At 32.6% G+C, this 23,996-nt stretch overlaps 1 protein-coding gene across 8 annotated transcripts; it reads right to left on the reverse strand.

The window, feature by feature from the left end:
* Positions 1 to 3,889: 3,889 nt before the first annotated feature.
* LOC7460499 (ABC transporter B family member 11) lies at positions 3,890 to 12,501 on the reverse strand. Of its 8 annotated transcripts, none has more exons than XM_024595897.2 (14): positions 12,163 to 12,501; positions 10,963 to 11,360; positions 10,735 to 10,789; positions 10,461 to 10,636; positions 10,141 to 10,362; positions 9,822 to 10,060; positions 9,220 to 9,745; positions 8,826 to 9,099; positions 7,519 to 8,399; positions 7,123 to 7,389; positions 6,765 to 7,028; positions 6,331 to 6,624; positions 5,693 to 6,089; positions 3,890 to 5,068 (listed from the first exon to the last, which is right to left on the reverse strand). In XM_024595897.2, exons 2-13 carry the CDS (start codon positions 11,290 to 11,292, stop codon positions 5,733 to 5,735), a joined length of 3,885 nt encoding a protein of 1,294 aa, XP_024451665.1. In that variant the 5' UTR covers positions 11,293 to 11,360; positions 12,163 to 12,501; the 3' UTR covers positions 3,890 to 5,068; positions 5,693 to 5,732. The 8 variants fall into 8 exon arrangements, with proteins under 8 accessions (XP_024451665.1, XP_024451664.1, XP_024451663.1 ...); XM_024595896.2 differs by having other exon boundaries at positions 12,159 to 12,501; XM_024595895.2 differs by lacking the exon at positions 12,163 to 12,501 and adding an exon at positions 11,834 to 12,152.
* Between the last annotated feature and the right edge of the window lie 11,495 nt (positions 12,502 to 23,996).

Genomic DNA, 23,996 nt, shown 5'->3' on the forward strand with positions numbered 1-23,996 from the left:
GCTTGTTCTTTCTCTAGACAGCAAGCAACATCCCTAACCCTTGCTTTAATTTTGAATGGCCTGAAATACCTATATGTTAATTTTTGATTTATTTCTGCCTTTGATTGTTTGTAGTAATTATGATCTTTCTCTGATATGTGTATCCATTGCTTCATTGTTTGCAATTGATAAAACTTGGTGGGGTAGCCATGGACTGGTTCAAAAGGGGTGGATTTGGTTGAAGTGTGATAACTTGAATTGTGCCACCATTTTGACATGGTTAACCAGTTTGACCTTTCTCTAGGATTATCACTTGCAAAACACCTTAAATAACCTTCTAGAATTAGACTTTTGTTTGGTCATTGGTCTATGGGTGGTAGGCTAAGGATTGGCGAAGATGTACACCATCGACTTTAAACAATCCAGGCCAGAATTTGCTAGTGAACGTAGGGTCTCGGTCAGTTATTATGTTTTTTGGCAGTCCATGAAGCTTGGGGAAAAAATTGGACAGCCTTGACAAATGTAGAAAGGTGGGCTAGAGGTAGGAAATGGGCATACTTAGTAAGCGCCTATCTATGACAACCAGGATTACTGAGTAGTTGTTGGATTTGTGTAGCTCTTTGATAAAGTCTATAGAAATTGCAGTCCAAGGTTTATGGAGTATAGGCAGGGGTTGAAGAAGACCTAAGGGTTTAATGCTCTCTACCTAAGATCTTTGACAAATATCACATTATCTGATATAGCTTTTTAGGGTTCTTCATACCCTAATTAACCAGCTATCATGTAGGTATTGTATGATAGTTGCCTTGAGGGGACAATACTTGCTCATATAATCCTTCCCTTATAATATAATATCCCTTCCCTAAGTTGGTACTGAAAACCACCCACTGTTTCATTTTCCATCTGTTGAAAAATATTTCGTGTCTCCTGATCCTCTTGATAACTGCTGTCCTTCAATTACTTTACCCAATTGACTATAGAGGAAGTTATAGCCCACAATTCCCCTTGTAAATCTCCCCTCTATTTTCCAAATAGTGCATTTGCCACCAAGTTCTTTAGCTTTTTATCCAAATAGTTTGGCATTACCAGAAAATTAGAAAATACGATTAAAAAAAATAAGATTCTGTTGCTCATTTTCCATCGGCAAGTCCATCAAAAATTAATTTCCATGTAATTTTTTATTTAATCTCAATAAATCCAAAAATAATTATTTATGACTTATGAAATTTATATAGAATATTGATGATAATATTTATTAATAATATAACTATCAATTTTAAATTTAATTGTTTTACTAAAAATGAGTTCACAATTCAATAAATAATTATTAAATTCACACAAATTTTATTTCCCATTAAAATGTGAACCAAATAATAAAATTAATAAAAACATATTTGGTACTCGACTAATTATTTATTATCCACTCAATTTAAACTTATTTAATTTAAATTAATACTTTTTAATTACTATCAATTTCATAAAAATCAATTTTCTTCAAATTCCCAACTTAACAATAATTGGTCATTTCTTTAATTATAACTCACATTTAAGTTATGAAATCAAATTTAATTTTATCAAATAAAAAATAAAATGATTTTTCCTCGAATTCTAAACAAATTCTAACATACAAAACCGTGTCCTTAATTTCTGTTTTAGGAGGTGTTTCAAACTTTGTTGGTAAGTTTTTATTTTGAAAGTTTGTCCTAGCTAGTAGGATCTCCATTTCTGGATTGCCAACACAAGTGCTTGAAACTCCTTTTCATGTGGACAGATTCAGTTCCTTACGCAGATAAGATTTAGACCTCCTATTTTGCATCAATATTGCCCTTATCTCTAACCCTTGAAGCATCATATTCAACAATAAATGGTTGTGAAAAATATAGCAAATCCAGAACTAGGTTACTAGAGACCAAGGTTCTCAAAAACATTTTTTTAACACTAACAAGACATGAAATATACAATATAAACTCAGATCGTAAATTCAAATCGTAAAATCACAAGAAAAATATTTTAACTAATTAAGTTGAGTGGAGTTAAATAATATATTAAAACCCTGATCGAATCAACCTGATTTTATTGTGTTAATATTTTATATGATTAAATTAGAAATTCAATTCTAAATTAAACTTTCAAGTCATCACATAATGAAATGTAAAATTAAATTTTCAATCACAGATTGTGGAGTGGAGTGTCGGGTGGCTCGGATAGAGAGGTAGTAAATTTTTAAACTTTTGTCAAACTCGTAAAATTTTATTGATTTTACCGAATTTGACTGATTTTAACCGAGTTTGACTGATTTCGATCGAATTTGATCGATTTCAAGTTTTTAACCTTATTTTATATATTATATACATGTTAACTTTACATATTATATCCATGTTAACTCGTAAAATCATATGATTTTACAAGTGAATTTCTGATTTTAACATCAATGCCAGAGAACCTTTTTAAGGCTTTTATAGGCATTATCTACTTCCATGTAGTATTTAAATGTCCCTTTCTTAAATAATCATGTTAAGGGTCCTACATGACTCTATAACCCCTAATATACCTCCTATTTTAACCTGTTAGGCGTTTAAACCCCTTTAGGAACTTAAGATTAGAGGTCTAGGTCAACTTACCATAGCCTCCACCATGTTTGGGTAAGCCTTAACTCCTTCTCCAGAGATTATATAATCTAAATATTCAATATCCTGATAAGCAAATTTGCAATTTAGACTTCTGATTTTTGTTGGGCCAAGACTTCTTGTCATATGATTTTTGTTGGGCCATGGTGTCTAATACTACTCTTAGATGTCCTATGTGATCTTTTTTATTATTATTATAGGCTAGTGTCATTACCCAACATCACAATAACCTTAAAAAAAAAAAATATTTGACATCTTGTTTTTTAAGGGAGAAATGTTTTAATTATAAAGTCATCACCTGGTATTATAATCACTAAAAACCCTAATTGATCAATCGAAATTTTATGGTACGAGACTGATTATGCTAAAGAAAAAAATATTATCATCCCTAAAACGTTCTACTTAAGGTAGGTTGCATTACTGATTTTGTCTTAAATTACTAAGGGTCTGATGTGCTATGCTTTCGATGGTTTGCCTATAATATTCTCGACTCTGGTGTTAATAAAAATTTAACTAAAACAATACTTTCAACTCTAATATTGGTAAGTGCTACATGGAAAAGATCTGACATTTCTAATTTTATCGTCAATAAATATTTAGCTAAAAATATTTTTAATTTGATATTGGTGAATATTGCTCAAAATTTAATATTTATAACTTTAGCGTTGGTGAATATTAAAGGTAAAAGCTCGATACGAGTCAATTTACCTTGAATAATTTTGGGTGAGGTTTGGCCTATATTGCTAATGCTTACCAATTATAGCCCTTTCAACAGGAGCTCCAGTGAAGAGTTTTGAGAATAATGAAACAACAACTACTCTAGTGTTTTTTTTTTTGTTATTTTATCTCCTAGCTTGCACCAGTTATGTCTAGACTTTTGTCTCCAAATTGCTTCCATATATTTACTGACCTCCTATTTCTCTGAAATTAGACTGTTAAACTCAATCATCTCTGAAGTAGTTAATTTCTGATGCTCCCCTGCTTCTTCTAGCTTTTGGGTTTTGCTTTGTAGCTCCGGCAACCTTTTATCGTGATTTCCAAACGTCTTCAAGATTCTTCTTCATGGATTGTGGGTGAGAGACCCAGCAATTGAAGAACCTTGAAGGTCTCCAACCCTAATTCTGACTAGCTGACAATGATCAGAAAACCCCTGGGATATTGAGATAAAGTTATGGCTGTAAAATGCAAATGACAAGCTGGTGATGCAAGAGCTATATCAATTCAACTCATCTATCAAATCACAAGCTGAAATGAAAGATTTAAAAGCATTGGAGCCATTCAAATTAAGATATCCACTGCTTCTTTCATAGGCATGGAATGTCTCATTAAAGTCCTCCCTTGCAAGAAACACAGGTATTTCAAAGGAAGATTGTAATATTACAAGAATGAAGATGGAAAAGAAGAATGAGGAAAAAGTCACCAATGAAGAAACAGGAACATAAGTTGAAATGAGAACTGGGTCCAAACCCATTATTTCAGATTTAAGTTTTATAGTTGCTATCTCTGTTTCATCTTCTTTATAATTCCATGGTTCCTTTGCAGTGAATCTTCCTTTTGCTTCAGGTGCAGGTCTTGTTAAAATAATATGGCAGTCAATTTCTCTAAACATCAAAGTCATCAGATTCAGCATAGAGCTGTTGATATATCTTAAAATGTACTAGCATATTCAGCACTCTTCGTCGTGGATCAGTTTTTTTTTTCTAAACTTGAAGTAAATATTAAGAGCATGAAAAAAAAAATTTAGCAGTATATTCTTAAAACATGTGAGTCCAACTCCTTATTTAGCTTGAATTTCAAATTAAATAATCTAAAAGCTAATTCAAAGTAAATTATTCAATTTAATTGGTCAAAAAAAAACAACTTGGATGATCGGTAAAAATATGACAAAGTTTTTTTTAAAAATTTATATTAAAACGATGCCAGATTGGATCGTCCTTGGTCACCTTGCAACCTGGATTATGAACTTTAATAAGTTTAATAACTTTGTTGTTTCTGTAAATTATTTTTACTTAATTTTATAATAACTTTTTTTAAGATTATGATAACTCGATGAAAGCAAAACAAAACAAATTATAAAACTTGATTCTCAATCAGTCCAATATAAAAAAAAAATTATAAAAAAAAAATTAAACTCGATATACCAATATCAACAGGCCCATGGACTTTCTAAAATTTAATAACATGTTTTTTTTTTCCAAATCTATTTTTTTTTTTAACTATATGATAAAAAGAAAATTAAACAGTTACATAATCAAGTCCAATTAAAAAAAATACCCTGCAAAACCCGCAAAACCACGGTTACCTTGTCAAACTCGTAAACCTGGTCATTGACTCTACAAAGTTTATTAACTTAGTTTCTTTTAATTATTTTTTATTTAACTATACTTTTAAAAAAATAAATCATACCGCGATGTTGGGATATTTTTCTGATACCAACCTGATGCTGATATATTTTTCTGATACTGCAATAACCATATAAAAAATAAATTAAAATAAATTATCAACTTTAAACCCCATAAACATATCATATAAAAACTAAATTAAAAAATAATAATAACCAAAGGAAAAAAAATAATATGTATATATAAATTAACTTCAGTTATAATTAACTTTTTAGCTTTAGTTATAATTATAATATGCTTTCGCTCCAACTACAAAATAGAAAACCCCATTGTTTTATACAGCAATTGCTTTCTATGCTCCTGTGCAGAGGGAACAGATTTTATAAATTCAAACTTGGCTTGCCATGTGATTATTGGATGATTGGCATGACTTCGTTTCAAAATATCGTCAACTTCCCAATCAAATGATAGGAACATGGCTCTCAACCTGTCATCCATTGATTTGATCTCAACAACAGATCCATATCCATGAGAATTCTAGCCATTGGCTCTAATGTTGCCTTATCCTTGATTTCTAACCCCAAAAAAACCCTAATTCGTTATGTTAACTATCAACTAAAGTTGATTCATCCTTCATTTCTCTGTTGTTCATGTTTGCATAGCAGAAATTGCAATATAGATTCTGTAAAAGAGAAAGGAAAACTAGACATTTATACATTTCGTCAGTGTTTGAAAGGAGAATACCTTCTACAAATGGGGTGGCAGAAATATTGCAGGTGGTGACTCAAGAAGTTGAGGCACTCATGTGAAGAGCCACTAAGGAGGCATAAAAACCATCTTTGATATGAATCAGAGTCTCATGCTTGCCTTTCTCTACGATAACTCCATTTTTCACCACGGCAATAACATCTGCGTTCTTGATTGTAGATAATCGGTGGGCGACGACGACCGTAGTCCTGTTCACCATTACTCGGTCCAGGGCATCTTGAACCACTCTTTCAGATTCGGCATCCAGTGCACTGGTAGCCTCATCCAGCAGAAGTATTTTGGGACTTTTGACTATGGCACGAGCAATGGCCACCCTTTGTTTCTGTCCGCCGGATAATTGGATTCCTCTCTCCCCTACAACGGTATCGTACCCCTGCATGTTGCATTGCCATAAGCAACCCAAATTAACACCAGCATCTTAGCAAAATATTCACTCGGATAACAACAACCTGAAGATAGTGCACGAATGATTTTCGATTCTTATCAATGAAAACGCCAATTAAAAGCCATATCATAGCTGCTTGCTTGAGAAATTCAAGTTACTAGCTACTTGCAATTGAATAAGATTACATCAATGGAAACATTTAACGATATCTGTTATATAATGTTCTAACCTGTTGCAAACTACTGATGAACTTGTGTGCATTTGCTAGCTCCGACGCAGCTAGAATTTCCGCTTCCGTTGCATCGCCTTCCTTTCCATATGCAATGTTGGCGCGGATTGTTTCATTGAAGAGAACTGGTTCTTGGCTCACAAGCCCCATTTGCTGCCTCAACCACTTAAGTTGAAGACTTTTAATGTCAATTCCATCAAGAGTTATATGGCCTGAATGGGGATCATAAAACCTTTGCAATAACGAGATCACCGTTGATTTCCCACTTCCGCTTTCTCCAACAAGGGCAACAGTCTAAAAGAAGAGATTCACGTTGATATAATGTAGAACTTGACATGACATTTTAAATGATATGGGCGCCATACTTTCAGAATTCCAATTTTCTGAAGACGATATGTTTGAAAGGATTTGATTTAAAACATGAATAAATTTACCTTGCCAGAATGAATAGCTAAGCTGAGGTCTCGGAAAATTTCAATGTCTGGCCTAGCTGGATACTTAAAGCCTATGTGACGAAGTTCAATTTCTCCCTTCACATTGTCTAATGTTGTTCCCGACTCATCACTTGAATCAATCTGCGACTTTCGGTCTATAATGGAGAATATGGAAGCAGCTGCAGCCTTGGCTTTTGAGGAATCAGGGGCAAAGGAGCTTGATTGAGAAATCCCAATCGCTGCCATGGTTAAAGCAAAGAAAACCTGCGAGTAGACACATTGTTAAGAATTATGAAAACAGCTGTAATTTCTATAACTATCTTGTGGAGATTTTAATAAACAACGAAGAGATGCCCACTTGAAAAACATCTGCAAAAGTAGTTTTCCCATGCTGGACAAGTTGTGCTCCCACATAGAAACTAGTTGCGTAGACAGAAAAAAGTAAGAAGAAAGAAACTCCAAATCCTGCTCCACTTATCAGCCCTTGCCTTATTCCTGTCCTCATAGGGCCTTCACATTTCTTTCTGTATAGTTGCATCACCTTCTCTTCAGCACAGAAAGAGGCAACAGTTCTTATGCTGCCAACAGCGTCATTGGCAACTTGGCTCGCTTCCTCATACATTTTCTGCAACCATTTAGATCAATGAATGCGATTATTAATTATTATTATTTTGGTTCATTTGATGATTATAAATTCATATTCTTTAGCTTACTACAGCAGTAGAATTCACACTCATGAGTTAAAAGAGTATACCTTTGCATCTGAACTGAATCCTTTCAAGAACTTCATTTGAATAAATCCATTGAGTCCTATTAGAGGAAGTAGTACAAGGATTACAAATGCCAATTGCCAACATGCAACAAAGGCAATGACCAAACCCGCTACCGCTGATGCTATGTTCTGAACCAACTGGGAAAGAGAATCTCCAACCAGACCACGCACTGTTGCAGCATCTGCTGAGAGCCTAGCACCAATTGCTCCACTTGAGTGCTCAGGCTCGTCAAACCAACCAACCTCCATGTGAACCATCTTCTCAAAACACATAGATCGGATCCTTTGGATTAATTTGCAACCAGCCACCGAAAATAAGTATGTTTGTGACGGATACACAACAAAAGATGCCAGGCCAAGGGTCATGAACATCAACGCCCAGAACTTCGAATCCTTTCTCAATTCATGAGGTGGTTCAAAAAATGTTTTAATCACCCTGGAAATTAGTATACCAAATATCGGAAATATGACCCCATTGATAATTGCAGCTATAGCTCCAGCAATCAGCACTGGAACCTCCGGCTTGTTGAGATACACAAGGCGGCTGATTGGGACATCTGGAGTTTGTTGTTTCTGTGGAGAAGCTTCTAATTCTTCCGTGTAATTATCAGGGGCATTGAATCCAGTAGGTAAACCAAATGTCACTGAAAACGAGCGGCGACTGCTATTTCCAAAATCAGATGATCCCCGACTTATGGACCGTTTCAGTGAAATTTTTTGACTTGAATGTCTTAAGGACTCGGTAGAAATATCTGACTTCTTTTGGTCATCTGCTTCTTGTTCCGACTCTTTGTTCACTTCTTGTAAGCGTATAAGCTGCGAGTAAGCTCCTTCAGGATCCTTGAGCAGTTCTGAATGTGAACCTGATCGATCAAAGAAAATGATGTTTCAGATCATGTAAGAAAATCTCAGAAAATTTCCCTAATCCATCGTAATCAGAAGACTTGAACAAGTTCTGGGATTAATCATGAGACTATCCTAACTAATGTTGTTGATCGCAGAACTGATTTGGCAGCAGAAAATTAGTGCATGAATCAATCATCATTGTGCATTATTTATCTGCTTATGTAAAACTAGGAAAATAAATAAGAAGTTTCATAAAATATTCCACAATATGTTTGGTGGACAAAAAATCCAAAACAATTCTGAAAATAACAAATATTTTGGATCTATACACAATATGTGGCAATGCAGAGACCAGAAAATTTACAGCAACGGAATTTCTCAGCAGGATCCCGAGATTTCTTTATGTTTCTTTATATGATAATCATGCATGCTAAATTATATACCTTTCTCCACCATCTTCCCACGGTAAATAACAGCAATCATATCTGCGTTTCTCACAGTGCTCAAACGGTGGGCAACAATTACAGTTGTTCGATTCACCATAATCCTGTCTAATGCCTCCTGCACTATCCTTTCAGATTCTGCATCAAGAGCGCTTGTAGCTTCATCCAAAAGTAAAATTCGCGGATCTTTCAGGATGGCTCTTGCAATTGCAATTCTCTGTTTCTGTCCACCAGACAGCTGAGTTCCATGTTCACCAACCATGGTGTCTATTCCCTGGATGCAAAAGTTGAAGTCCAAATTAAATGGAAAAAACTGAGGCAATCTGCACCTCCTCCTCTCCCAAAAAAAAAAATTAGAACTCTAGAAATTTGTAAAGAGGGAACCAGTTATAACCTGAGGTAGTTTATCGATGAATTTAGCAGCATTGGCAAGTTCAGCTGCAGCTCTTATCTCTTCGGTAGTTGCCATATCCTTTCCATATGCAATGTTATCCTTAATGCTGGACGTGAACAGCACAGGTTCCTGGCTGACAAGACCAATTTTCTCCCGAATCCATTTGAGCTGAAACTCTTTGAGGTTAATGCCATCAATGAGAACTTCACCAGCTTGTGGATCATAGAATCTCTCTATCAGACTGATCACCGTTGACTTTCCGCTTCCACTTTGTCCAACCAATGCTGCAGTTGATCCACTTGGGATGAAAAGAGAGAATCCAGAAAATATTTGCTCATCAGGTCTGGCTGGATAATTGAAATATACATCCCTCAACTCTATATCTCCTCTGATGTCATCCAATATCTTTCCCCTTGTATCGGAGGCATCTATCTCTGGCTTTCTATTGATAGCCTCAAACATCTTATAAGCTGCAGCTTGACCAGATGCAAATGCACTCATACAAGGAGATGCCTGCCCTAGAGACCTGAAACATTCATATGATTAAACCCTAAGAAAACAAACAATTAATTTTCAAAGTAGATTTTGCGTCATAAACTCACATAGAACCGGTCAACACAGCAACAATCACATTAATCACATCACCCCCGGTATATCCTTTTTCCAAAATCATCCTTCCACCAAACCATACTGCCAAAGCATAGCTACAGAACACTACTAACATAACAATGCCAAGACCTACTCCAGCAGCCAAGCCTTCTTGAACACCAGAGTTATAAGCAGTGACAAGAAACTTCTTGTAATTACTTATGGCTTGCTTCTCCCCAGTGAATGATGCAACCTGGATGCAAGATCGGCAATTAGCATTCCATACTGAACTTGCATCTTGGCATATCTTGCTATTTATATGTGTAAACTTACAGTTCTGATTGAGCCAATAGTCTGTTCTACTACAGACGCTGCCTTACTGTAAGCAGTTTGGCCACGAGATGCCATCCTAGCTATCATGATGGACAATCCTGCACCAGCTATCACAAGCAGGGGAATGGAGGATAGCATGACAAGAGTAAGAAGCCAGCCTTTGATAAATGATATTATAAAGCCGCCAATGAATGTTGATACTAGCTGTATAAATTTCCCGACCTGCATAAAATAATTAGGCTTGTTTAACCACAAAAACATCTCGGCAATATGGATGAAATTCACTGCAATTTCCCGTTCTGGTCTGAATACTTTGGTACCTTTTCACCCATAGCATCTTGTATAAGAACAGTGTCACCAGACATTCTACCAACAACCTCTCCAGAGTTTGTTTCCTTGTCGAAAAAGGCAACATCTTGTCTCAGTATAGTTTTCAAATACGTACCCCTTATCCGTGCAGCCTGTCTCTCTCCTGTGACCATCCAGCAAGCCACCTCTGACAAACAACGAGAAAAGGTTTATAAATCCTCAACGCTTGGTGCTCTAGACAATTTCTCTGTAAGGATAGCATTGTTGAATTAATGATGTACTTACGGAGAAATGAACCTACAGCAGAACCAACTCCCAAGTAGACAAATTTGAGAGACACCTAAAGAAAGTTGGACGTTTATCAAATATTAATTAGTAACATCTCTACACATCAGAAATAGCTAGAGAGTTAGAAAACCAGTTATGGATCTTCCAGAGCAGAAAGATGAATGGTGTATCTTATCCTCGAAAAACATTTCTATTGATAGCAACAGGCATGCTGATTATGTTTACCTTTGAAACCAAATCCACTACATCTTTATTATTCTGGTTTTTTCCAAAAGAATTGATCAGATCTCCGAACAGTATTGACATAATTGGCATGGATGCTCCATTTCCAATAGCGCCAACCGTCCCAAGGATCATCAGAAAGATATCTTTAGAATCCGCAAATGAAAAGAGCTTGATAAACGGAACTGTTTTAGTTTCCTCATCTCCTTCGCTCTTCTCTTGCTTCTGTTGGTCCCCATTTCCGGCAGAACTTTTCTCCTCTACCTCCTGGCTTTTTGATGTGCTGGCCTCATCCATACTCTTATCACGACTTCTCCCGTTCTCGACAGCCATAGCATGAAACCTCGAGATATTAATCTAATCCTCAATTACTCACAGGATTCTCAAAACTTGAATCGCAGCTGCAACAGAGCACAAAGAAACCAGCAACTTTTAATGGAGGCCATTCAATACGCCCAATGAAAAAGAAATTAAATGAAGGATTGAGCTGTTCAAGAAATAAATAAAAAATGCCACCTATATTGACCAACTACTTGAACTTGAATCGAAACCTTCAAGTAACATGAAGGAAGAAGGAATAAACAAAATCTTGGCTAAAATAAAGGCAAAAGGCCCCAAGAAGCAAGCAAGAACCGGTAGAGAATATGGTAAAACTTGGGGAATTCACTCACTAGAAATCAGTGTGATAACATACTACAACTATCTAGCTGGCCCAGTTTAGAATTCACTGAACCAAATGAAAGCCAAAACGTCCATCAAGACTCCTGTACATTTTCCCCACGTTACAGAAGCTTCCACTGAATTCTCTCCTTTTTTTTCACAAAGGAATCAAAGTTAGGCAATACTATTTGTCTCTGAAAACAGATCCACCTACCTCATCACAGCAAAATAAAGTACATGATCCAAGAGATAAAGGTGGGCATGGAATGAGGTGGTTTTTCTCAGTGATTCCTTTTGTGGTACAAGAATAAAGAATTAAAAAGCAGAGAAGAAGGTAGTCATCATGCGAGTAAAAAAGTTGACGAAAGAAAAGAACGAGAGAGCAGTGAAATATAGTACTTCTGTTGTGTTTCTGCTAATGTTATTTGCACAAGAACAGCAACAATTAGTTATATCTATATACAGCAGAAACCAATACTTGTCAAAACAGAAAAACCAAGATTCCAAAGGACTCGGAGAGAGAGGAAGAGAGCACTTACCTACCTAAAGAAGAAAAGGGATGTGGAGTAGTAGTGGTTGAGGTGAGAAGTGGTCACCAAGATTCCATAGGTATTATTCTAGTTCTGTGGCTACTGTATGACCTGTTTGCTTTTAGCTTACGTTTACTAAAAAATCCTGCTTCCTCTTGCTTCAAGGGCAAGCATTCGTGTTCCTCTTAACTCATCCTGACTTCCTGCAGCCGGTCAAAAAAACAAATAACACAGATATAATATTCTGCTCTTTTTTCAACCAAATCCCTATTGTTTATGCGTAGACACCAGATGTTATACGGCATGCAGCCCTGTTCCTCGAGCCTAACCTCCAGCCTATTGATTGCTGAAAAATAAATTAGCTATAAGGGTTTTCAGCTTGTATTATCTTAGACTTAGGTTGCGAAATGTTCATCGGCCCACGTGAAGATCATACACAGTGAGTGTGGAAGCAGCCAAATATGAAAGCTGTGACTTCATTATTTAAAAAAATGAATTAAACCACCAGAAATAGTTGTTTCATTGGAGGCCAATCCTTTCAGTTCATGTCGCACTGTGTATATTATTAGCTGTTTCTCATACACATCCGCAGCGCATGATTTTCATGATTATTATTATATTTTAATGATGTTTAGCATAAATTTAATTAGATTAACCACTCGTTTTCATACTTAATAATTATTGTACGATCGTTTCATTAATCAGAGAGGACGCCTACCCTTTAATTAGCTATAAAATCAAGATTTACAATAAATAAAAATCATATCTTTTCTCCGTTTGGACTTTTTATCAACTAGGCAGCACGGTGGCGGGCATGTTTTTCGCTTTGTGATGATAAAATAGCGGCGACAAGTCAAGTCAATTGGCCGCAAGCTAATTGTCACCTAACCAGGCATAGGAATTCAAACGTCTGCTTAATTATTATCCTTGCAGACGTTTCTCCAATTTGGATCTTCTCACAAGGGGCAATATTGTATTTTGCAGAATCTGTGTTCATACGATCTCTAACCTAATTCTTATACCTCTTTTCAAGTATTAAAATTAGGGCAGGACTTTGGATTTTTTAACCCTTTACTTTGTGTGGCCATCACGGAAATGGATAAATTCAAGTTTGATAATTTAATTAAATCGTATGATAATAAGCGTACGATAACAGGGACAGCACAGTAGGTTAGCGTTGAATTATTGTACCAGAGAAAAAAATGAAAGTAATAGGAATAGAGACGTTTTTTGTTAGAGAGAACATAAAAATAAATTTATTTATAAATTAATTTTAAAATGGATTTATGTAAATATGAGGTATATGAGATATAGAGAAAAGATATTTCCAATAATATTTATTATTTTTTATCTTTAAAATATTTTTATAAAAAAACTTTAATTCCAGAATTATTCAATTTAGACATGCGTGAATAAAAATAATTATTATTATAGTTAAAAAAATTTAAGTGGGAAGCCGACCTGGAGCAAGGCACGGGTTACGAGTTGAGATCACCAATTGACTTGGGATTTTGATCGGGTTAGGCAATGTTAATTTTTCTTTTATTTTCTCATAAATCTGAACCAATCAAGGCCACCCATTAGGCTGGTTCGAGTTTTATAATTAGAGTTATTGTACTATTATTAATTCCAACACTCAATATAAACCAAAAAAACAAATAATATCTAAATTTGACAATAATACATACTAAAGATAAAATAATTTTTTACATATATTATTTTGTATTGTTCATCATCGACAAAATCAAATACAAAGACAATTTTTCTATTTTATAAACCAACCAAACATAATTTTATATCTATCTCTTGTTTTTTCTGTATTTTTTTCTGTTTTAGCACAGTAATATCTAGAATGTGTGGAATATTTAGATTTGGGATTTCCTAGCAAGTTGTAAATTCAAATTAATAATGGAGGAGCGTTGGCTTCCACTATTGCTATAATTCAATGGATACACCGAGATGCTTGTCGACCATCATAATTAAGAAATTCAGAGGTTTCAATTGAAAGTGGCTTCTCGACATTTATTTTCTTTTCTAATTAAATTAATATGCAACTACTTTACAATTATTACTTCTTTTGGGAACAGAACTATTCGTCGATCCAATGGCGGATCGATCTCTCGCATGTTCAAATATTCTCTCAAGATTATATATTTTAACAAAAAACAAAAAACTTGTTCGTCAATGATTTCACAAGGTGTGTGTATTTCTCTAGTTTTGTGTTTGCTTTATGGCTGGCAGCCATGAAGAGCCAGCGGCACCCATAGATTTGCTAATAATTATGAAGAACACACACAAGTCAATAGCCCACTGATACAACAAGATTCAAGAAGCTAAATATTCCAGCAAGAAATCTTTCTCTCTTGGCGGTTAAGCGTTGAAGGGAGAAGTGGCTGAAACGGGGATGGTGATGCATAGGAGTGATTATTTTCGGTTCGGTTCGGTTTTTATCAAAAAAAAATTACCAAACCGAAATTTGTTTTTGAAAAAAATAATTGAAACCGGTTCAAACCGACAGGTTTCGGTTCGGTTCGGTTCGGTTTTTTTGACAAAAACCTGTTCAAACCAGTTGGCTCGGTTTTTCCGGTTTGGCTCGGTTTTTTTGTTTTTGGCTCTTTTTTTCCGGTTTGGATCGGTTTTTTTCTGGTTTGGCTCGGGTTTTTTCTGGTTTGGCTCGGGTTTTTTCTGGGTTCGGTTCGGTTTGGTTTTTTCAATTTCAGGCTTATAAAACCGAAACCGAACCAAACCGATCGGTTTTTTCAAAATTTTAATCGGTTTAATCGGTTTTTTTTCACGGTTTGGTTTTTTTAGTTTTTTTTTTCAGTTTTCTCGATTTAATCGGTTTTTTAATTTTTTTATTCACCCCTAATAATACGTGCTCAAAGATCAATTTTTTTACATTATTGACTTATTGAGAAAGAATTTAAGTATCTATATCCTTTTGAATGTCTTTATGAATATTTATTATTCAAATAATAATTATAATAAATTAGATTATATATATATATATCATTCACTTTGGTGTTTTTTATGATTTCTTTGTAAAAATAGCATTTTAATCCGAACCAAATAGAAACCGACTCAACTTGATTTAAATGAATGAGTCGAAATATATATTTTTATTATATAAATAACATTTATAAAATTTAGATAGTAATTGGGGTAAAATACGACTTGATTTAAATGAATGAGTTTTTTTAATAGTTATCTTAATCAATATGTAATATCAGATATTTATATTATCAAACTCAATCCAAATTTAACTTGAAATATATATTTTTATTATATAAATAACATTTATAAAATTTAGATAGTAACTGGGGAAAATAAAACGTGAATTTTGAGTTGCAAAAGAAATAGTAAATCTTATTGTATCATGCCTTGTAACCGGAACAAAAATTTATACCATATTTTTTTTAATAACATTTAGTTACCAAGCGTGTTTTATACTTGTTAATTTCACTATTCTCCTTAATTGTTTTTCTTATATCTTATATATCCATTTTACAACAATGGTCTTTTGTCCTTCTAGAAGCTCTCAAGTGTTGTTTTTCTTGATGACATCAATTTCATCATCCATACCTTTTTGTCATTTTGTTTCTTTAATGATATCTTGAAAGTTATAAAATCACAATATAAAAATAGAGTAAAATAAGTTAGTGGATCATAAAATTAATCAATTTTAGCATCTCACAATAATTCATCCATTGAGGTAAGACACTATGATCTTTAATTATTGGGTGTGTTTTAATCATTTATTAATTGTAGCGCTTCCTCCATAAATTTTTCCTTCTTTCGTCATTATTGCCATCTGAATCAACTGTAATATTTTGTTTAAGATCATCATTGCTTCATGTCCAAAATTTAACTTCATTAAAAATAACATTTCTACTAATAATAATTTTCTTGGTACTAGGATTATATGGTTTTTAAGCTTTTGAATAATCACTAATACCAATAAAAATCCATTTTTCTCCTTTATTATCAAGCTTTTTCTCTTTTGATTTGAAATATTAGTATAGGCAATGCACCTAAAAATTATAAGATGATCTATCGTTGGTCTTTGTCCACTCTAGTTTCCTGTAGTATCTTATTGATTCAACTTTTGCTCATGAATTAGTATGGAATTTTGCAATTCATCAATAGAAAACTTATCAATATCCTTAGATTTATCTATTGAACTCACATTAAAATTGGATTTCAGAGTGTCAGGGATCAAAGATTTTCTCAATGATGATGATATCAGTTTATCTCATGGACTCGCATCTTATAGTTTTCAAGATTGATTTGTTAATCGATTAGAAAAGATAATTCTCTACCTTGAAACCTTTCAATCATTGTGCTTCTATCTCTAACATTTGCATATTCATTAATATTGATGCTGATGGTGATTCAATTATTCATTGAGAAATGATTTGCAAATATTCCTTTAATATTAAAAAATTATGCATTAACTTGGTATGACCATCAAAGCATGGAATGGTCAGGTGAACAAAGTTACCTGAAACCATAATTTATTTATTTTTTTTGGTTAACATTTTTGCTGAATTCTTTGTTAAGACATTGTCTCTGCAATAAATTGTGATATGGATTGCGCTGATGCCAAGGCTGTTAGGTGCTGCTTCTGGGAGGACTCCTACTAATTTCGCAAAAAAATAAAATAAATTATACTGCTGCTGGATCGTTGCTGAGAAATTCGCTGCCAAAAAAGAAGAAGAATGAAGCTGCTCTGCTGTTGTTTTGTGCTGCTACTGCCGCGAGGAAGTTGCTTTGATTTGCTGTTGCGTCGGAGTTTTTCTGGACAAGACGTCAAGACGTTTCCCTTCATTATTACTCTCCACGCTTCCTGTTTTCCAGGGGATATACATTTGTACCACTGAGATTATGAGGGCATTTTTCACGTCGAATTTTTCTACGTGCGTTTTTACCAATAATTAAAACTCACATGAGCTATTCCAAAAGGGAACATCATTATTGATAGCATAAATTACTACAAGAGTGGAAGTGGCAAAAAGGAAGAATTTATTATTTTTTTTAAAAAAAAAAGGCAAGCAGAAGCAACGCCTTGGTCCACATGCACCGTGAAGCCTCCATCACAGTGGAGGAAATACGATTAAAGCATCTTTATTTTCGTTTGAGTGGATTTTCCTCTTTTTGACTTTAAGCCAAATAGTCATCAACAGGAGGCCCCAGGATTTTGCACCTTTTGTCCTAAAGCAAAATACAAATCATTTGTTAATTTTGAAGGTTTTAATTTAACTAATCACATTATAGATTTATTTTATAAAAATTACTAGTTCGAGTCTCACAGACTTAAAGATCACTGAAAAGACTAACATGATTATTAATTTTAGGATCGTAAGATTAGTCGACTTACGTCCAAACTGGTCCAAACACCAACATTAATAAAAAAAAAAAACAAAAATAGCTTGCAATTGCGCCCAACCAACTAGAAAACAAGAAGATATTTCATGTAATTTTAGGCCATGCCTACACTTCGCTCAATTGATGGCTGAATTTGCGACATTGGCTTTTTTAAAGGGTTTGGTAGATTCTTTTCCATGATCTTAAGCTACAGAGATCTTGCAAGGGACGCGTTTCTTTCCTAATCATTTTCTTTTTGACAATTTGTTCTATTATTGTTGTTTCATTTTACATGAGGTCATGCCTACACTTCTCTGCGTGTGTGTATAAGAAGAAGAAGAAGAAGAAACCATCACATGATACAATAATTCGATTCTAGCTGTACTCATAAACGAAAGATAAAGGAAGAAATTTTATTATAATCAAAATTAAAATAAAATCTTGAAAAAAATTCATACATAAATCTCAAATACATACGGTCATAACAATATGATAGTTTATAAGAATATCGAAGATCATATAAAAAAAATTTAGATCAAAACACCTATAAAATAATTATATCTTAGTATTGATTAATGGATAAAAGGTTGATCATAATTCTAATCATATAAAATCCTTTTTTTTTATATATATAGCAATCCTGGGTCCATAAGATTTCTTTTTTCAATATACCGTATTATAAATAAAGCTAAAAAATATGAGAAAAACATTGTTTTTCCATACCTATTAGCACTAAAGATTATAATAGTAATTCACGGAGTTTTTTTATTTTTTTGCATTTTGAACCTTTTTTTATTCTTTGGTTATTGATTTTTTTTATTTAGTCCTTATATGATATGTTTATGGGGTTTCAGAGTTGATAATTTATTTTAATTTGTTTTTTATATGGTTATTGCAGTATCAAAACAATATTCCAACATAGGGTTGGCATCAGAAAAACATCTCAGCATCGCGGTATAGTATATTTTTAAAAAAGTTTAGTTAAATAAAAAATGATTTTAAAAAAAACTAGATTAATAAACTTTGTGGAGTCAATGACCCGGTTTGCGAGTTTGGCAAGGTAACCCTGGTTGCCCTGATTTGCGAGTTTAGCGAGATACTTTTTTTTTTCTTCTAATTGAACTTGATTATGTTATTGTCTATTTTTCTTTTTATCATATAGTTAAAAAAATAGTTTCAGAAAAAAAAACATGTTATTAAATTTTAGAAAGCCCACGGGCTTGTTGACGGGTATGGCGATTTAACTTCTCTTTTTTTATAAATTTTTTTTCAGTTTTATCCTTTGATATTGAACTAATTCAGAATTGAGTTTCATAGTTTGTGTCGTTTTACTTTCTATGAGGTTATCGTAGTTTTTAAAAAAAGGTCTCAATATTGGTTTGACGCTCGATTTTGCGATCGTCTATTTTTGTTATCATATAGTTAAATTAATAAACAATAGTTTAGAAGAAAAAAAACAAGTTATTAATCCCAATTGAATCCATTACCCTGTTTGCGGGTTTGATGTGTTGACTCGAGTTATCTAATTCACAGGTTTAGTGGGTTTACCCATCAAACCTAATATGTTTTTTTTTAGTTTCTGTTCCTTTAATTTTTCTAATTATTTTTTTTATTTCACTCTTATTCATTATTGGATTGGTTGAGAAATGGAATTCATGGTTTATTTTTTTTTATTTTTTATTGGGTTATCATGATCTCAAATAAATATTTTTTTAGGGTTAATGCTCGATTTTGAAAGCATCTAATGTTATCATAAAATTAAACAAAAATAATTTACAAAAACAACAAAGTTCTTAAACCTATTAAAATCCATAACCGAGGTCGCAGAGTAACCAAAGTCGATCCAATCTGACATCGTCTCAATATATAAAAAATTGTTGTGTTAAAGTTTATTTTAAAGCTATATCATATTTTTACCGGTCATTCAAGTTGTCTATGAACATATTAAATTGAATAATTCATTTTAGATAAGTTTTCACGTTGTTTAATTTAAAACTCAAGTTAGTCAAACAATCATATTGTCAGATTTTAAAATTGAATGATTTAATTGAATTTAATGATATTGTCAGAAAAAAAAATACATGCTATTAATATTTTTTTAAAATTAAAAAAAAATACCAGCGAAACAAGAAGAAAAAAACTAGTTAAGATCTTAATTCGTATCACATATCATAAATATATAAATAAAAAATACATTTATCACATCTCAACGAAATATATAATTGGAATATATTTAGCAAAACTTTATTGATGTCATGAGATAAAAGAGGATTACTTTATGTCCTAATCACAAGTGACAGATATCTTTAAGGTTTCTTCTCTCCTAATCACAACGGGCAAGTCTTTTTCCTGATCTCTACTGGCCAGTTCTTAAGTCATTTCATTTTACACCATATACAGTTTTAGACGACGGGTATAGTAAAAAGTAATTAAATTGTTTTTATTATGAGAAACTTTTCAGTTGGTATTTGAATAATGGATCATATTATACGTATAAATACTTCATTTTTTTTTCAATTAAATCAAAGATAAGTCATCTTTATCCAAAAAAACAAATTACGAGATTTAAAGAATATTTGAGAATGTAGTAATAGTTATTTTTTAAAGTTTTTTATTTAAAAGTATATTAAAATAATATTTTTTATTTTTTAAAATTATTTTTTATATCAATATAATAAAATAATTTAAAAGTATCAAAAAAAAATTATTAAAAAATTATTTTAAAATTTCATGTAACGCGGTTTCCCAAAGAGGTGTCTAATGCATACACGTATACCTTGAGGTCCTAATTTTTTAGTTGAGCTTTAATTGAGAAGATAAGGCGGCTCGGCTCTGTTGCACGATCACGGGCTCACTGTACTCTGACTTTTTGCTGTTTTGCCCGACGTGAATGGATGGGGGCTGGTAAGAGGGAGCCTTCAATGTCAATAAATGCTGAAAAGGATGATATCACTGGTCAGATCTAATATGACTGTTATTGTTTTCTTTCTGTGTCCTGAGCTGAGCTAACATTTAACACTCTATTTTCCCTACAAAAAGCACATATATTTCTTCAGCTATGTGGCATTAAATCATTCTGTACTTGTTTGGGTTGCCTTACAACTCGTATTTCATAATTTTTTTATTTTTTTTTAATATTATTTTAATATATTTTTAAATAAAAAATACTTTAAAAAACAATAACTACCCTTTACTTTTAACACTCCTTCGCTGTTGAATCTTATACTATTGAAAGAAATAATGTCGTTTCAGAGGCTGTTCATTGTTCAACTATTGCAAAAATGTTTTGACTCCAGTCCACCGGTAAAGTTTGGGCTGATCCGTGTCTTATATAAAGCTATGCCCCAAGCCCACGTAAGAACCACACTTATTCAAGGCTTGGAGCTGATAGCAAAAGCTCGTGGCCTGTGGGATTTTTGCCAGCATCATTCTAATTTCTAAGAAAGATGCCTCATTTTCATCGACCCTCCTCTATTTCATTGGTACAGTAAACATACTCCATGATTCCCAAGAAAGAAGCTCTGAAATAGCGACATGATCCATTCATTTTCACCCCTCGATCACAGATGCAACAAGGCATGGCGTTTCATGCTTGTTTCTGTTCAGAGTTCGTAAAACGATTTTTAGTGTTTTATTTTGTCACCTTTGCGCTTGCAGGAATTCAAATAACTTTCATCATTTGATTGGTTGGCGATGGACGTCTTCGACACACCATGTTTCTTAGGCAATGCCAACAGGAATGATGCTAGGCCCTTGAATTGGAACAATGTGAGCTGGAGGACCCCATCCATAATCCAACTGATTGAATCCTAATCTGCCCCATTATAATTATAATTATAATTATAAGAAAATCTAAAGCATGGGGCAAAGCAATCTAGCAAAATCCATAATGTTTTGCCCATTTTGTTTTTGATCTTTTACGGGATCCGTTGCTCATTACTTACTATATTGGTATTGGTGGGGATAAATCGGTTTTTTCACGTATTTTATGCATGATAAAATGATTTCATTATCCTTGAAATCGATCTTTTTAAAAAGCAGATGCTCATGAGTTTTTTTGTATTTTTAATTTTATGGATAATAAAATAATCAAATTACTTTTAAAAAATAAAATCTCATTACCTAGTGGTAATGGGAACTTTGGTATTTTTGCAATATTGTTTTTAATATAATAAAATTGGTGAAGGGGTTTCATGGAGATTTCTATTTTTTATGCACAATAAAATTATTTAACTGTCGTCGGTATCAAAAAAATTTAAAGCTTCCTTGAAAGAGTTTTTTTTGTCTTGGAAACATTTTTTTTTATATACAATCAAATTTTATTTTTTATTCTCTTGATTTTTTATATGTTCTATTGAAGTATCTCTTATGAACAAAAACAACTCAAGTCCAGAACTCTTCAGGAAACGTTTGTTTCTATGTGAAGTATGTTTTTCTAAACACATGCAACATTCAAGCATTGCGTATTAGAATAAGTAATCTATTAATGACCAGAAGATCAAGAATGTCGGACGGTGTCTGCTCAAGTGGCCTAATTAGGCCCAATCTTGATTTCATCATGGAGAAAGCCATGGTATATTATAGCAAAAATTAAATGATCAGAGAAAATTAAAATATTTTATAGTGGTTTGTAATATTAGTTTTATTTTTTATTTTTTATTTTTTTCAAGTGGATAAATGTTTCTTTGACTTTCTTCCAGAAGAGCAACCAGGTTTTTCTAATTTTCAAATACATTTTAGTCTCAAGAAAGACAAAAAAGAAGTTCTTTCTTTGGGGGTATTTTGATATTTTTACACGGATATTTTGTGTAATTAAGAGGACCATGAGGGGCGTCTTAATATTTTTCATGTTATATTTTGTATTTGTTAATAAAAAAACTGCTAAAGCGTGTTCCACGCGCCCCAACGAGTGGGCGACGCTCGTACCATTAAAAAGGCGCGCGCGATACACTTCCCAGTGGCTAAATTTGTTCAACCGCCTTATCACTATATGCGCAGCCAAAAGTAAGTAAGTAAATTCAACTCATCATCTAATTAATAAAGAGATCAAATTAGTAAAATATTTGAAAAGAAAATTCTTAATTCATAAAAATTGACTATTTTATAAAATACAACATAAAATATAGGTTACTTTTATTTTTAATTTATGCACCATGCAAAACTCTAAATAAAATAAATAAGCTACTTGACAACTAAACTATATAATATTATCGTTATACTTTATTTTGATTATCAAAACTCTAAAAAGCTTTTAAAAAGCAACAAAAAATATAAACATTAAAATTTAAAAATAATTATTCTACTTCAAAATTCATCAGAATAAATTAAACTCTTTATTAATTTTCTTATAGGTTATTTTTTGCTACTGTATTGCATTGTTTTTACTATTTTAAACAAAAATTGATAATATCAAAGTCTTTCTTGGTTGTTGTTTATAGCATGATAGTAGTGTCTACTTCAATTCTTTCCACGAATTAGAAACTAATTTATTTATTTATTATTATTATTAATTTATAATCATGTAGCATATAATTCAATTTGTCCCTAATTTTTAATTAAGAGCAATTATAAATTATATTATGTGTTTCAAAAATTAAATAAATCAATTATTATATGATAAAACAAAAGGTTAATCTGGTAAAGATTAAAATTTATTTATTTATAAATAATTCTAAATAATTTAATTCCTGGTTGGGTCCGCCATGTCAACCATATTCAAAAACTTAAAACATTTTTTATATATTTTTAGTATTTTTTTATATTTAAAAAATAAATTGATTTGACAAATCTATCAAGTAAAGTAATGATGTAGTAAAGAGAAGAAAGGTATAGTTTTGCTTTGGTACCGAGAGAAGATAGGTATCGTGTTTGAAAGATAACTCATTGAAATGCTCAACGAATATATATATATATATATATATATATATATATATATATATATATATAAAGTAGCCCATCCTTTGGCCTTAGTCACGCATGCTAGAAATATATGAGAAGCTTGAGTATGATCAAAGGAATCTCTCTCATGTAGTAGCTCAACACACCGTCTATTAACTCAACAATTATGTTGAACATTCAGCATTCTCTGATTTAATTAATGCCAAATTATATCTTAAAAGGGGGGAAATATCACTAGCATTTCTTCCTTTTTTAAAAAAATTTATAATGCATAATTATTTATTATACATAAATAAATAAGAACAAACATTTTTCTTTTTAAATTTAAAGTTTTTTTTTTATTGTGATTCTTTATAGAAATTTACTGACTTAAGGTTTCTAAATCCTATGAAAAATAATTATTTTACAAGTGTCAAGTCTTTTATTAGCAATAATTTTATAAACTTGGAGGAGGAAAAATGAAAATGAACATGTATGATAATTTTTTATCCAAATACTCAAGATTCTCTTCCTACTCCTAAGAATAGTATATTTTGGAACAAAATCATATTAAAGGTGATAAAAATGAGAGAAGAGATTTTGTAC

The sequence above is a fragment of the Populus trichocarpa genome, chromosome 2 (assembly GCF_000002775.5).
Source record: "Populus trichocarpa isolate Nisqually-1 chromosome 2, P.trichocarpa_v4.1, whole genome shotgun sequence".
In the NCBI taxonomy this organism is placed as follows: Eukaryota; Viridiplantae; Streptophyta; class Magnoliopsida; order Malpighiales; family Salicaceae; genus Populus; species Populus trichocarpa.

What these genes read in the sequence shown, in the direction of transcription:
- LOC7460499 (XM_024595897.2), bottom strand. Translation starts at nt 11,292, where the DNA reads ATGGCTGTCGAGAACGGGAGAAGTCGTGATAAGAGTATGGATGAGGCC. An exon ending in AAGATGCTATGGGTGAAAAG is followed by an intron (nt 10,363 to 10,460) that starts GTACCAAAGTAT and finishes TATTTTATGCAG; the next exon opens with GTCGGGAAATTTATACAGCT. An exon ending in TCATCGATAAACTACCTCAG is followed by an intron (nt 9,100 to 9,219) that starts GTTATAACTGGT and finishes TTTTGCATCCAG; the next exon opens with GGAATAGACACCATGGTTGG.